Source organism: Ochotona princeps, chromosome 21, assembly GCF_030435755.1.
Source record: "Ochotona princeps isolate mOchPri1 chromosome 21, mOchPri1.hap1, whole genome shotgun sequence".
Classification (NCBI taxonomy): domain Eukaryota; kingdom Metazoa; phylum Chordata; class Mammalia; order Lagomorpha; family Ochotonidae; genus Ochotona; species Ochotona princeps.
The window spans coordinates 30524382-30539901 of NC_080852.1; the positions used below are offsets into that span (position 1 = coordinate 30524382).

Sequence of the window (15520 nt, forward strand, 5' to 3'; positions counted from 1 at the left end):
TCACATTCTTTTGTCATCCCACCTGCTGCTCTGAAATACATTCAAATAGAGGGAGTCGAGTTCCTTGCAGTGAGCGTATGTGTACAACAGTGGGGACAGCTGAGTACATAATCTTTAAAAAACAAAGAAAAACCCTACTCTTGTGTTTGGAGAATAAATAAGTTTGAAATCGTGGCCTGAAGCTGGCTTCCTGGGGACTTCTCTCACGGTATCCTTAGCGGACACACAAGGTCCCCACTCAACGGCAGGACACATCTTTTGCCCGGGGTTGGGGACGCAAAGTGACAATCTCCAGTCACGGGACCCCATGGTGCACGATGCCGTGCTGTCTTGGATTGCAAGGCCACAGGCCCACAGTGACTGGAGCTGGAAGGCAAGAGGGTGTTTAAAAAAAATCATGAAATAAAACAACAACAGAAAAACAGCACACGCGAATAATAAATAAAAGTTCAAGACAACATCAGTGACAACGACAGGAGGCCCGGGCTGCCTGGCTGGCCCACGGTTTGTGGTCCACCTGCACCTCCATCTCTCCCTAAGGGCAGGAAGTGGCACAGGGGGCAATAGGGCTGCTGGGGGGGGGGGAACGTTGGCAGAACACACCTGATTGTGACCCCCCCCATCCAAAGCCAGAGGAAACACGTGTACAGTGGAGGCAAAAACCATGCCAGGCCAGCCACACTGGCCTGGGGAGCAGAGCAAGGAGGCCAGGGCTTCCTGTCTCCTCCTCACCTTGCGCGGGTTTGGTGTTAACCATCCGTGTGGTCCTTCCCTCTGTTGGTCCCCTACTGCTACTCCTTCCCTTCTTACCACAAAAGCTGTCTTGGGCTCTGCTCTTGAATCAGTTGAGTTGTAATACCAGGGCCCTGGAGCGGGGCGGTGGGATTTAGGATACGTTCCCTTGATATCACAGAACCACGGAGAGAACGCATGCTGGCCAGTACCGTGACCTCCCTGCGATCACGCAGACTGCACAGTGGGCTGCTGCAGGCGCTCCCCCATCACACGCCTGAGCTGACGGCTCAGCAGGGACATGCTTGTCCACCGGAGCAGAGCGGGGCAGCTCTGGGAGAAGCCGGGCTGCCCTTCCTCCTCGCCACGGAAGAACATCTCTCCCACGGTGCAAGGTGACGTCAGCGGCAGGTGGTCGAGCATGGTGTGGCCAAGGCCCGGGAAAATGGGGCGGCGATGCACTACGACCTTGAGTGTACCAAGGGAACAGTCGGCCCCAGAACTCCCTGGCTTCCTATCCATGGGATAAGAACACATGGGGAGTTTCTGCGCTTCTCAAGAGGAAAGTAGACTGAAGAAAGGCGCCTCCTTCAGGCGAGGTTCTGGATGGACAGGGCAAGGATGCCTCGCGGACCCGAGGGGGTGGGGCAGGGGCGAGGTGCCCCGAGTCCTATGTACATGTTGCATTTTTTTTTTACAGAGTAGTCCCCACTCACCACCCCCTTAGGCACGAGGCTGATTTGTCGAGCTCAGGAGGGAACGGACAGTTATGGGGACGGAGGGACAGAGTGCAACAGCGCTGGGGGGACGGGTTGGAGAGGGAAGAGTGGGGAGGTGGGGCCACGCTCCCCTCCCCCTCTCCTCACCGTAAGCTAGTCTGTTTGGGGAGCTTAGCACCCATCAGGATGCCCGAGGTGAGAGTTACCGGGGCTTTCATCTGCATGCTGGAGCCCACCATGGTGGGGAAGCTACGATTCCGTCGGATGCCGCTGCTGAGCTGCAGCCCACCGATGGCACTGGTGACCGTGGGGCACCCTAGAGGCAGGCCCTCGGGGACCACGGCGTGGGTGGGGCCCGGGCCCCCACAGAGGAGAGGTCCCTGGTCCTCGGTCAGCGTGGGGACGTGGGCCCGCCCCGAGGTCACTGCTCTGGCCACGCCGAACCTCCTGACTTTGTCCACGAGGTTGAGGTTGGAGACCGACACGTCCGTCTGGCTCTCGCTGCTGCGGAAGCTCTTCTTCTCCCGCACCTCCCGCAGGATGGAGCTGGCCGGCTTGGAGGCCAGGAAGTTGTCGTAGGGGGGGCTCGTGCACTTGAACTCGAAGGAGGGTGGGGAGGTGGTGGGCGTCTGCATGGGCGAGTTGGGTGGGGTGGAGGGGATTACGGCCATCCTGGGCGCGTAGGAGTGCAGCATGGAGCCCCGGGCCGCCCTGTCCCAGCTCTGGGGGTCGTACACAGCCGCCGAAATGCCCCTCTCCTTCAGCAGCCACACCAACCCTAGTGATGTGCTCATGGTGGTGGTGGACTCCCGGACGTTTGTGAACGATTCAGCCAGGCTCAGCCTCCGGGGGGTGCACGGCGTAGCCACTGGTGTGGACTTCAAGTGGCCCGCGCTGCCGCAAGCTGGAGTCGGGGCTGAGTTAAGGCTGCAAGGAAAGGAAGTGTCATTACCTACCGGAAGTGTCCATGAGGGCGAGCCACAGGGCTGGGGGGCCCAGTCTCCTGCAGGAGATTTGGCTGGGAGTCGGGGATTTGAGGGGCTTGAGTGAAGCCTTTGATTTCCTTTTGTGGGGGGCTTTGGGTGAAGGGACCAGAAAGCCGTCCCAGATTTCCTCTGCTGCTCCCACTAGACTGTAGACCCAAACCCGAGGCTGTCGGGAGGGAGAAGAGGGGGGTCCCCTTGCTAAGATGCTCTTTCTGACTCAAACCCCAGCACTCTGGTCTCACCCCGCCCCAGCTCTGAGATGCCTGAGGCTATTGTGGAACTGGCATCCACAGCCAAGGCTAGGCAGGCAGTGCCCGTTAAGTCCACGGCAGCTTAGCCCAGTGCCCTCTGCCCTGCCTCGTGCTGTCTTAACCCATCCTGAGGAGCGAAGGAGGCGCGGGACCAGAGGGAGCCTCCGGGAGCCGCCTGCCAGATCTGTCAGATGCCACAGAGCTACCCAGTGAAGCTGAGTGTGTAAGGCTAAGCTACGGATGGAAAGTGGAACAGACACTGTGGGGATGGGGTGAGGCTGGACCTGCCTGCACAGCCTCCACCCATCAACCTTTCCATGGGGCCTGGCTGGGATGCTGTGGCTGCCAGCAGCCCTCGAAGCAAGTCAGCAGGGGCCCCAGGAGCTTGGAGAGACGCCTCAGTGAAGGGGAGGCCCAGAGGTGCAGCCTTAACCACAGGGAGGGAAAAAGACCCGGGACACGCCCTCTTTGGCTGGTGAGATCCCTCCGTAGCCAAGCTGGAGGCCCCGTGTTGCTGCCCACTCGAGTGACCATGACGCCAGCACAGGGCGCGGACGACAGCCAGAACAGGTGCATGGCATACAAGCTCAGGCACGGGACTGCTGGTGGGTTGGGATGACTCAAAGAAACCTGAGATTGGCAACCACAGTGGATTCCTAAGGCTAAAAACTGTGGATTTCTCGAAAAATTCTCTAAATTCTCTTTACACGGCCATTGTTAGTAACAATTTTGTTTCAGGATGATTTTCCTCTGGAGTGGGGGCAGGCAGGCCCTCTCTTGCCTCTGCTTATCCAGGCATTTTGTCCAGCAGGGCTGACTGTGCACCTGCAGCTACGTGGCCGCATCCATTCTCCACGGCACCAGCTCCTCCCCAGGAAGTCACGTCCCCGCGGCTGGAGTAAGCATCTTTTCCAAATATAAACCCATAAGGACAGGGGTAGCCAGTTCTCCCTTCGGAGGGAGGGGGCAGGAGGGGAGACAGAAAAGACAAAGCTAAAAACGCCTGGTGACAACTGCAGGTTAGGCCTCGATTAGTGCTGGCACTCGGCTGGACCGGGGTGTTTAGACGGGTTAGATGTCTCAACCATCAAGGCCGCGTTAGCCAGGCACCACTGCAGAGACACATCCAAGCCTACGTCCGCGGGTTAGTGGCGGCTGCGCGTGCACACACAGCCCCTTCCACGACACCCTGCGACGGCAGGCACCTGCTGGCGGCGTGCTTGCTCACCCCCTGCCTCGCCTGTGGGCTCAGACTCTCTGCCCTACACCTCCTCTCAGTTCAACAGGGCATATGGCCGCTTCGTCGTCCTCCTCACATGACCTGTGGAGAATTATTTATAGTTTAAGGTGCTCCAGGGGGCCACCTCCCTCCCTGTCTGCTTCACCTGCCACAACACGCCAGTGCCCGACTCGACTGCCCTGGAGGGCAAGCACTGGAGGGGGGTCCTTCTCCTGCGTAGAGGGAGGGAGGGAGGGAAGTCTTTGCCCCAGTTGCTGGGAACTGTAGCTGAAGGCGAGCTGGCCAGACGAAGCCCTATCATGTAAGGCTTGCCGCCACACGAGCGATCTTGCCAGCAGCGGGCCCTGCTGCGCGTGTGGTGGGGCCTTGGAGGTTTTTTTTTTTTTTTTGGTTGTCAGGGTTTCCCCTGAGCTCAGTCACCGTCTGCAGAAGAATGTCATGTTCTACTAGAGCAGACTGAGCTGTAGGGCCAGCGGGCTAACGACGGGCCCAAGGATCCGTTCTATGGCCAACGGAAAAGGCAACCAATGCAGGGTCCAGGTCTCCCTCTCAGAGCTCGTTGTGAGTCTGCAAGAGCTTCAGCTCGAAAGGAAAAGCACGTTGAGGCGCTTTGGAGCCCAGCTGGGCAGACTTCAGAAAGGAGCTTCTTCTACCTTGCACAGAATGGGGTTCCTTGCCCTCCACCCACCTGCGGGCTGGGGGTCCCTTACCTTGGTGTGACCCGCGTGAGCTCGTCCGAAGGATGCAGGATACGGCAGGTGGTGAAGGTGAAGGTGGAGTTGGTCTGTGACATGCACTTCCCAGGGTGGTGTGCTACATCGGAGGCGGGGCGGGGGGAAGGGAAGAACAAAACATATTCCTTGCATCCAAGTGGAACAAGGACAGGGGGACACAGTCCAGCGAAGCCCTCGACAGATGCAAGAAGCGATGAGCTACCTTGTGAGCTGGACCTGGGCGAGGAAGGTGAAACGCGTATGTTCTGTGTGGAACACAGCCACGGTTTTGAGCATCGGTCCGCAGAGCATCGAGTTCCAGCTTCCGGCCCATTCCAGACAGGGTTCCTCATCAGAATTCTGAGGCCAGTAGTGGATCCAGTTGCAGGGGGCTGGTGGTGGGAGGGGATGGAGTGGGGTAGAGCTGGGGTGCTCAAGGGCCCTCATAGGTGAATTTGGTTTTGCCCCTCAGAGGTCCAAATGTGCTCTCTGCTCAGGTTGTGTTGGGCTCGGTGCGTTGGCAAGCAGGTGCCAAACCTCTATTCGGGGTAGGGGCGGCGGGGAGGGCGCTTGGCACCTGGGCAACAGGGCAGAGGTTCAGTGCTGCTCCCTTTTCTGTGCACACAAAAAAGGGGCCTGGGGAAGCTGGCTCCACTACTGTCCCTTGGTGATGCTCACGGGAGCCGCAGGGAAGCTCAGCTGCCCGGACAGCAACGTGGCAGAGTCCCAGGATCAAGCCTGGCGTGTGTGGCCCTGCTTCCCACCCTCCACCCTGCTGCTTTCCTGCCAGCTCTGGGATGCCTGATTTCCAAGAGCAAACACCCCCCACCCCATTTAGCGAGACAGCAGCCGCATGCCCTCTGTTGGCTCCCTTGCCCATCTGTGCTCTTGCAAGTTGCTGTTAGGGCAGCTGAAACAAGGTGTTAGGACCATAGCGCCTCTAAGGGCTGGCAGAGAAGCAAGCCGGAGAGTGCCAGGGAGACATCATGATTGTAGAGGCCGTCCTCATTCATAACTCAAGCATAACTCAAGCATCGGGAGGGGCGACCAAAAGGGGAAAAAATAAACAGAAGATGTTGCATAAAGTAGTATGCCCCAGGAAGAGCTGAGTGAGTCCCCTGGCTAACCCCAGGTCCCACCCCACCCACCCCTGCAGCAGCTCAGCCTCCAGAGACCTCCTGGGAGAAAACCACTTTGGGGAGTATCGGAGACCACGAGGAGTCAGAGGCTGTGAAGCTATAATCTTCCAGCTCCTTATGGTTAAGTTTTCTCCGGGGGCGTTGGAGTCAAAAAGGAAAACGCAACAGGATGACTTAGTGGTTTACATTTATGAAGCTTACACACAGCAGACTGTGTCTTTAAAAAAAAAAAAAACAGAAAGCAGAGGGAACAAAACAATAAAAAATGTTGGAGACACACAAATTGAAGGCAGGCAGGACAATGCCAGGGCACACACATAAAATAAATAAATAAATAAATGAATAAATGAAGCAAATGAACCAAGGTGGTGTTGGTGGCCAGAGGGGCTGGACAAGGGAGCTCTGAGCCAAGGGGAAGCAAGGGAAACAAACAGAAAGCAAACCCCTAACACAGGAAAAAAAAAAATAGCTTTTAGGAATCTTGTTCCTCAACCAATCAATGTCATCGAAAACTCCGATAACTCTGAAAATGTTGTAAGTGAAATAAAAATGGGCGGAGCTATGAAGGGAAGGCAACCGGACAATCACGACTCCCTCACGGCGATCAAGTGCAGAAATAGAAGCAACAGGAAGCCTGAGGGAAGCATCCCAGTGAACAGGTGTGCATGGAGGGAAGCGGAGAAGTGACATGGGACGGGGGGACGTGGAGGAGACGGTAAACGCAGGGAATGAGGACAGACAGAGAGAACATTTACTGAGAGAATCCAATGAAGTCAGGGACTGAATTCCAAAGCAGAAGCTCACCACCGCCCCCCGCCCCAGCCCCACTGAAACACACGGCCAGGACAGCAGATCAGAAGGGTCCCAGATGCTCTCTACCCCCACCCCGAACCCAGTCCATATTCGATGGTCAATTGCAATAGGTAGGAAAGATGGACATTGGCAGAAGCAAAACCCATCTTGTACAAATGGGTTTGGGGGAAGACAGGAAAAGGCTGCTAAAAACCAAGAAGTCACCATTTCCCAGGGGCGATGGATAGACCAAGAAAACCCAGCAAGATCAGGGAGGAGGATCAAAAGTGCCAGAGAGATCCGGCCCCTCCAAAATACCACTGAGACGCCTGGATGCGCCGGCTCTCCCGTGTCACCACAGACTGCCAGGCCGCTGCTGTGCCTCCCTTCCTTGAGATACAAGACAAAGAGTGAGTGGCGTAGTGCTGGGCCAGCCCGAGGCTCCCGTCTCCCGCCTCCAGTGCTGGCCACGAAAGGCAAGGGGCTGGGTGTAGGAAGTCAGCAGGTTCTAGGACCCAAGGAAGCGCAGGTGATGGTACGGAGCAAGGGGCTTGGAGTCCGTCACCAGCCCTCTGCCGCTGGCTGGCCTGTGTGCCCACTGCGGGGGCACAGAGCACAGGGTTCCTTGCACTGAATGCTCCACCTTCCTGCTTAAATCCTTGTGCTGTTTCTCAACTGACTGCAGAGCACGGCGCCACACAGACTCAGAACAGGCTGGAGTCTGCACATGGACACATTCTTCCACCATTTTATTTAGGAACAATTTTGCATTTCCATCCAGCCAAACCCTGTTCTCCAGGTTCTGAGGCCGGCAGCCAACTCAATCAGCTGTCCGTTCAGCGACTCTTCGAGCCCGAGGCTGATGAACAGTGGCTGGCACGTGTTTGCTTTTTTTGTTTTGTTGCGGAAACACACAGCGGCCAAGCACACACCCTTTCCTTCTGTGAGCTGCAAGTACAAGCACTGGGAGGCTGGGGTGCAGCGGGGTACGGAGGTGGAGCGCGGCCTGAAGGGTAAGAGACGCCCTACTTTCATTCTCTCTACTGGGACCGCGACATACCTTCTGCACAGACCCACGGCAAGTACACTTGAGAAATGGTGCTTACTGCCTGTGTTCTCTGGGGACCACAACGCCTGGGGTGGAATTGGCAAGTGGGTGCTTAGGGTTCTACTGCAGCCTCCAGGGAATGGGGCGCAGTGTCCCAACAGGACCCTGGTCTCCATGATGTCCGAGCAGCCTCCCAAGATACTCCTCTGGGCCAAAGTTGGAAAAACGTCAAGGCTGTTCTATGGACCTGCACAGCGGCTGCTGCTTTGCGCCTCGCCACATTCAGGTCTCCCAGGGGAATCCAGGAGAGAACGCCTGCTGTTTGAAAAAGAGGGAGGGGCATGGCCAAAGCTGGGGATCTCTGGGGCGCCCAGAGTTTCTATGGAGACTTGAGGCGGGATCAGGGGGGTCTCTGTCCACCTGGCCACCCACAGGGTCAAGCCTGGCCACATCTGCTTGCTCAGACACTGTGGATCCTCACAGTGCTCTTCCTCTCCCATCTGCATGGTGGCAGGCTGGAAAGGCCAAAGTCACCATGAAACCCAGTCCTTAGAAGCCCTATGGGAAACCACACAACATCAGAGCGCAAGAACGTCTCGTGTGTTTCTGTGGGGAGATGGGACACACGCGCACGCGCGCACACACACACACACACGTCAGGAAAAACTTCCACAACGGAAACACTGGCCCTGCCACACACCTGAGCATTTGCTTACATATTTATCTTTCCCCACACGAGTAACTTATAAAAATTCACAAATTCACAAATGCATTTTGAACGGCTTGGGGAATGGGACCCAGTCTCTGACACGCATCAAGGGCCATCCCTCCCGCTCGCCCCGACTCTTCCCAGGCAGCAGCCAGCTGGTGCGCAAGAAATGAAACTCCCCCAGAGCTTCCCCAAGCTTTGCTCCTTCTGCGCTTCGAGATGGATGCGAGGCTGCTGTCACGTGACTTGGATTTGCTTTGCCGATTTCTGTAAACTCATGAATGCAACACACATGGGCACACACACACACCTTCACAGTCACAGCGCAGGCCAGCTTCAGCCCAGCGAAAACCAACCGATGGGAGTGAAAGCCCACGGAAGGCAGGGCTTCCCTTGGCAAGCCCCATGGCATCAGCAAGGCAAATGGCAATGCTTTCAAATCCTCCCTCCAAGACTAAAACACCGGGGCACAGAAAAAAACGTTTTCAATACTTTTTTCCCTACCACTTCCTTATCAAACGGTGCCCCTTACCTTTCGTTTTTTTTCTGGGGATGACAATAATTGCTAGTCACCAAGTGTGGCATGGATGACCATTTTCCTTTGAGGGATGGGGCATAGGAATTCAAATGCAGTTTTGGGGTGCAGCCAAGCAGTAGCTAGCTGGCTCTTTCTCTCCTATTCAAGCTGACCTGCGACTAGAAAGTATTGCACAGACGCAAGAGGACACGTTTAAAGCCTTTGCTTTCAGACTTCCCACGGGTCCTGTAACTATTTTTACTTTTTCAAGTGTTTCTGGGACACAGGCCTTGTCTGGTCCTGCAGGTCTCTGGACACTCCCCAGTGATCAGATGCACCTGGCCAGCAGGCCCTCGGGGGTCCTGGTCACTGTCAACCGCCTCACAGGAGTTCCTGGTTTCTGCAGAACTGATTTGCGGTTACCGCAGGCTTTCCAAGTCGACTCTCCCCGCTGTGGCACTGAGCTGTCTGTCTCTCTGTCTCCTAGGAGTGTTGTTTACAAGATGAATGGTTTCTCAGAGCCTGGAAGTCTCTCCAGTGGCCATGGACGCATCTTGGCACAGACACAAGGAGACGCTGGGAATGCCAGTAAGATAGAGAGTAAATGGAAAGAGTGGATGCCTACGAAGCAGGACCTCAGGCACTCTCTCCTCCTGGAGCACACCTTGCCAGGCCCCGAGCAGCTAGCGTGGCTCAGAGCTGGGTTTCAGGCCTTCCCAGCAGTTTTCCCCAGCCACACAGTGGTCCAACTCCTCCAAGCCACACCTGTGGACTCCAGAGCTCCAGGGCTCCTCTGCCCCACTAGCTAAGAGCCCAGAGCAGACTCTAAAGCCTCAGCAACTCACGCGGACACCCCTGGGAGCCCCTGGAGGTTTTCAGAGGGGGGTGAGGATGGTACAGACACTGTTCCCAACAGGAGGGCTTTGTTCTGGAAGCCCTGCGCTGTTTGCTTTGGAGGAGTCAGTCCTCTGGTTCTTGGTTTATTTTTCCACTTCTGGGTTGCAGCTGGCCTGTTTTGCGCATATGCTAATGACTAATGCTTCCTTAGTTAGCATTCCTGGCAACAGGTGGGTGTGTGCCCTGCCCATTCTGTCCACAAGGACCCAAGCCCTCCACCATGACTACACAAGCTCAGGGGTTGGAAGCAAAGCGCTCCGGTGAGTGGGAACACGGCTCTCTTGGTGGAGAGGACTGGAAGGAATATCCCTACACCCCAGGGATTATGAACCAGTGTATACGGCTTCCTTGTAGCCTTTTGGGGCCCTCGGGGTAGCTTCCCCTCTCAAGCCTCTCTGAGCACCGTGCTTCTGTGCTGTGCAGTGGCCCTGGAAGGGAGCCAGGCTACAGGCCACCGTGGCTTTGCTCTGCTTGTCTCTGCCTCAAGATGAAGGAAGCTGCTGGAATAGTGGCTTCCAGAACCTTCCATTTGGCTCCCTCCCAGCACCAGCTCCTCTTCTCTTTCATCATCTGGGAACTAACTGCTCCTGGACCTACAGACAAGTGGACTGAAGGAGGGAAGGCTTGGCCTTTGCCTCTGGGTGGCTGCAGACTACGTGGTTTATCTTGGGTATTTTTGAACCAAGTACCATGTTCGGTCTCCAAGCTGACTTTAGAACCTCAACCCCGTCCCAGGGTCACTGTTGGATAAGACTCTGTCCTTGGCAGGAGCCTGTTTTAGGGTTTATCTACAACGTGACATGGTCTCCCCGTGAGAATGAACACTAAACAAACTGATGCCTTCTATTGGGGTTGCTTTAACCCCACCTTCTTCTCATCCTTAAGGATCAACGCACCCCTAACAAGTCAACCATTCCCTCTGTCGGACTGGCCAACTACTGGTCTAACGTGGGCTTCGTCCTTCCCCGCATGGGCCCGCATTTCTCCACCACAAACAGAAACAACAGAGCACTCCCGGGACACACTCATGACTGCTCTGTCTATGAACCAAAGCGTAAAACATGGCACTGAAATAAAGTAAAATTATAATCTAAAACATTGTTTCAAAATCCATTTTAATCGTCTAAATGCATCACAGTACAATAACAGCAAAGCATCCATTTCAAAGACACGGGATCGTGAAAATTCAGTGAATGATGCTTCAGATAATACATTGAAATCAGGCAGAGTGTGTCAGTGCTCAGGGCTGCTCCTCCAGGGAGCGGGAATCTAGACAAGGGCGCTGAATACACGTCTTAGCCATTTCTTCCCGCCCCCACCAGTCACGAACTAACTGTCTTCTGAGACTTCCAAGGTCCTCCCTACAATCTTCCCTGGCATATGGTAGCTCCTGGGACTGTGCTATTTGGCAACAGAAAGGTCCAAGCATGGAGGACCAGTCTTCCCAGTCCAGATCCAAGTCTCAGGAGGTTGGGAGTGGCGGGGAGAAGCGTGCCCCAGGCCTCTCCCTGAGGCTCAACCTGTGTGCCTGTGACACCAGAATTGCATACCAATTTAGAGAGTGACCTATTTCTTTTATCCTGAGAATCAAACTGGTTCTGCCATTCCCGAGAGATGGAAAGGAAACAAAAGTGCTCAATCACTGTGCACACTGCCCTCCTTTGCACCAACTCTTTGGAGGTGAATCACACCTCACAGCCACACGTTAAGGCAAGCCCCTTCCCATCCGACCCTCAGCAGCCTGGGGTGGTCCATCGTCATCACGCACCCCCAACCTGACCCTTCCACACCCACACTCTGTCTCGCTTGAGTCACTGGCATGATCCTGCTGCAGGTGTGATGAGGGTGGGAGCAGGTGAGAACCACATCTCGTTTATGGGCAGGAAGAGTGACCATGACCCCAGGCCTTCTCAGCGGTCCCCTCTCTCCCTCTGCTGACCCAACAAGCTCTGTCCCTTCAGCGGAACTCCCCACAAGCTGCACCTCATGATGCCCCTTTGATCTTTTGGCATTCATTTCTTGTTCTACCCATAACGCTGCAGGGCAGGCACCACACTCAACTCGACGCCCATCCTGAACCCTCACCAGACCCTGAGCTTCCAGGTGCTGACAACCAAGGGAGCCATACAGCTGCCAGCTGCCTTCCCTCTCTGGAATGCGCAGGTCTGCGATGGATCAACAGTTTAACAAGTATAACCCGGCAAACTTACTACCGTAAAAAAACATCTCTTATCATAAATTGGTGTGCTGAACAAACTCTTCCTAAAGTTTATGTCGAAGAAAAAAAAAAAAAGACAAGTTGGTCCCTCGTACAAGTTCCTGGACCACGGCTGTCAGGAACCTGCCGGGGCACTGGAGACACACCCCTGCAAGCTTTGGGTCCTGCCCTCCCGGCATTTCATGGGGGCCCCTTTATGGGTCTCTCCCTCTATTCCCCAGGAGCTCTTGCCTTCCCCCACACACCAACCACTGAAAGGTCCTGGGAGACCAGAGCAAGGAGCACAGTTTAGAGCCAACATTGGCCATGGTGCTCGATGCCCGATGATGCCATGAGCCTGAAAGTTGTCATGCCCTGGGCTGGTGGATGGGTAGTTGCAGACTTTGGCTCACCCTGCCAGTGCCTAGAGGGCACAGGGCAGGCCTCACGGGGTTGGGGAATCTCTGTTAACACACGTCTCATCAGCCTACTTGTAGGAAGAAAGCAGCGTGCACACTGCACTGAAGTGGGATAGAGTGACAAGGCTGGCCCAAGGAAATGTTGTCCTACGCCTCTTGCTATGTTCAGACCGTGAGTCCGCAGGTCACCCCCTGGCAGACCCACACCTGTCCCTGCCCAGCTCAGCTCAGCGCACTGTGGAAGTCACCAGCAGACCCAAGGTGTGCCCCTCGGACAGGGGCAGGTACACGTGCTGGCAACAAGGGTGCCGGCGTGGTGTTCTCGGGGGACCCTAACGGGCCTCTCCTTTTTAGCAGCCTTTCCTGTCTGCCCTGCCTCCCCAAGAGCCCTGCTGGGCCATGCACCTCCAAGATGCCCGGCAGGGGAGGGGCGGGGCTCCCCCACCGTGTTAGCAGCAGGACGCATCTGACTCCATGTTAAAAAAAAAAAAAGGAGAAAAAAAAATTTTTAAAAAAACCAAAACCAAAAATGAACAGAACCACACAATGGAAATGCCCTTCCCCGTCACCCACACAGACGGGCAGAAGCTACAGACAGAGAGCTGCTACGGATGGTGTTGGAAACAGATGTGAGAATGGCCCAGAACTGTGCCTCCGGGAAAGGTGCCAGGTTTATAGGACCGACGGCAGAGCCCTCACCAGACCCCTCCTCCTCCTCCTCGGCCGCTGGCGGCGCCTGCATCTCCTCTGGGGAAGCCTGAAGCCGGCTCGGGGAACTTCTGCTGCCTGGGACAGTGCCGTGTATTCGGGACCTCTCACCTGAGGTCTCTGGGTGCTGCACTGGCGTGGAGGTAGCTAGGCCCGGGGGAGAAATGCGGTCACCTGTGTCGTCTTCCTCAAAGTCATTAAGGCAGTACACTTCATCTAAGTCAACATCCAGCGTCCGGAAGCCCTTGGTGACGACCCCGGGCCGCGGGTCCAGGATGCCCCCCAGGTGGGGCTGTGCCAGCTGCTGCCAGTGATGGAGGGTGGCGGAACCTTGCAGGAGGAAAGGAAGAGAGAGGGTGGGGGACAGGGAGAAGACAGGGTTAGGTTGGAAGTCGAGGACTGCGACGGTTACCACCCTCATGGTGCTGGCATTGAACCCCACCCAGCAGGTGGACCACAGGGGAAGGGGGAGCCATCGGGGCAGCACTGCCCCACCCTGCTGCCCTACCATGCCCGGCTGGGGCATTGATGTAAGGAATCAGCAGTGAATTTCTTTACAAAATAAAACGAATGCCATATTGTATAATGGGGATGTTTGGCAATAACAATCTTTAATCAACTCATGTCACTCCCCACCCCCGACCCCGATTCAACACATCATTATCATTTTACAAATAGCACAGGCAGACCACACAGCAACCGGAGGCTGAGCAGCCTATCTGGCTAGCAACACGGGACCCGAAGGACTAAAATGACATGGGAGGATGCCGGCAGGCAATACTGTTCTGACACCCCCAAAGCTTTCATGACCCTGGGCAGCCAGCGGGTGGATGTTGGGGGCCAGGGGTCAGGGCATGGCTGCTTTGCAAGGCTGCTGGTCCATGTCGAGGCACACTTGTCTGGCCACAAACTCTCTCTTCCCACAAGGCCCCTGTGAAGCATCACTACCCATGCTTTCCAGGAGGCTCCCCAGAGGTTGGCAACTCTCGCCAGGGTTCAGAGACAGACACCAAAATTCAGTGAACCTGACTTGGTTGGTTCCCTCCCTGATCCAGAATCCACAGGTCTGAGGGCAAGCAGGGACACCTGCCTTCCGGCCAGGAGCCCTATGCCTGGCAGCACAGCTCCCCCTGGAGGACACTGTGGGACATAACTACACACACTCCTGGTGAGGAATCACACACTCAAGCCACACACTGAGCCCCGATGCAGGCTTATGGTCGCTGTGCGTGCTCCACTAGCAACCAACCAGCACTCAGGAACAGTCTTAAACAAGAACCTGGACTGCACATGGCAGAGGGATAGGGGCAGAAGAGGGGAGCCCAGAGATGCAGGAAGGTGAGGAACGGCAGCGAGGGAGTGCCGAGTCCCCCGTCCACCTGAAGCAGGTGCGCGATGTCTACTCCCCACAGCCCTGAAAGCCTGACGATGACTGGGGTGAAGGAAGCGGCAGAGAGGCTCCCTCAAGCTGCACAAGGCTGTGACCCCTGCAGGACACGGTCCTGCTGGGACTTGTACCCACAGCCCAGGGGCCAGAAGAGGTTGTTGGACGGCTGGTTTCCCTTTCATGGTGACTACGCTGCATCCGTGCTGCAGCTGTGGAAATTAAGCCCCAGAATTTGCCAGAGGAGGCTGGGTCGGCCAGCAGGCGATCTGGGAGCAACACCAAGTCTGGCTGTGGCATCCACTCTCTCACACGCACTGCCCTCAACACAAAGACGATGTGTCCAGTGATGGGTCCACGTGAACCACGTCTATCCCCAGCCTTCCCAGCCTCTATCTGTCGGGGACAAAGTAAGACCATCTCTTCCCTTGCAGCTGCCTTCTTGCCCACCAGCCAAGACCCCACCCACCTCCTCCTGGCTTTGCGGTCACACCCTCACGAGGGAGGAGCCTGGGGCTTGGGAGCTGCTGCATGGTTGACAAGTGGAAGTGGTTGCCTAACTGCGCTGCAGCCTGCCTCCTTGGAAAATGCCACCTGGGTTCCACCCAAACACAAAGGAGGAGCAAGATTCAGAACAAGAAATACCACCCGCCCCGTCTCTTTGGTGCGGGAGGTGCCTTTCTAGTTCAGAGGTTCTCTTTGTCTGACTCTTTGTCCTAAGGTCAGACGCAGAGACAAGGCTGCGATGCTGCTTCAACACCCAGGTCAGATGTTCTGGCTGACATGATGAGCACGTAGCCAGAGCCAGGAGATGGGAGACAACGCCGGGCTCCCTGCGGCGGTGCCAGCCAGCTTTCCCCAGGGCATCCACCTGAGCTGTGGCGGAATGGGGAAAGGCGCTGTCTTATCAGCTTCCTGGCAGGCTGATGGGAGAGCAGCTAAGGACACAACCCCAGCACCAAGCTTGTCCCCCTGTCGCCAACCCTTCTCCCGTACACCTGCATGGCTGGCATGCTACCGAGTGTGGAAGGCCGAAAGGTTTTCATAAGAACCTGTCTGTTAGGCATGG

At 56.1% G+C, this 15520-nt stretch overlaps 1 protein-coding gene across 9 annotated transcripts in view; it reads right to left on the reverse strand.

The window, feature by feature from the left end:
* Nucleotides 1-1547: 1547 nt before the first annotated feature.
* The window catches only part of TRAK1 (trafficking kinesin protein 1), a 93944-nt gene continuing 79971 nt past the window's right edge, over nt 1548-15520 (reverse strand). For 2 of the 9 annotated variants that reach the window (XM_058679137.1, XM_058679134.1), the window contains 3 exons: nt 13179-13397; nt 4639-4741; nt 1548-2378 (listed from right to left, as the gene is read on the reverse strand). In XM_058679137.1, coding sequence (XP_058535120.1) covers nt 1595-2378; nt 4639-4741; nt 13179-13397 — 1106 coding nt within the window. In that variant the 3' untranslated portion in view covers nt 1548-1594. Of the gene's footprint in view, nt 2379-3916; nt 4010-4638; nt 4742-4864; nt 5034-13058; nt 13398-15520 lie in introns of all 9 variants that reach the window. The other 7 variants (XM_036497503.2, XM_058679135.1, XM_058679136.1 and 4 more) reach the window with 5 other exon arrangements.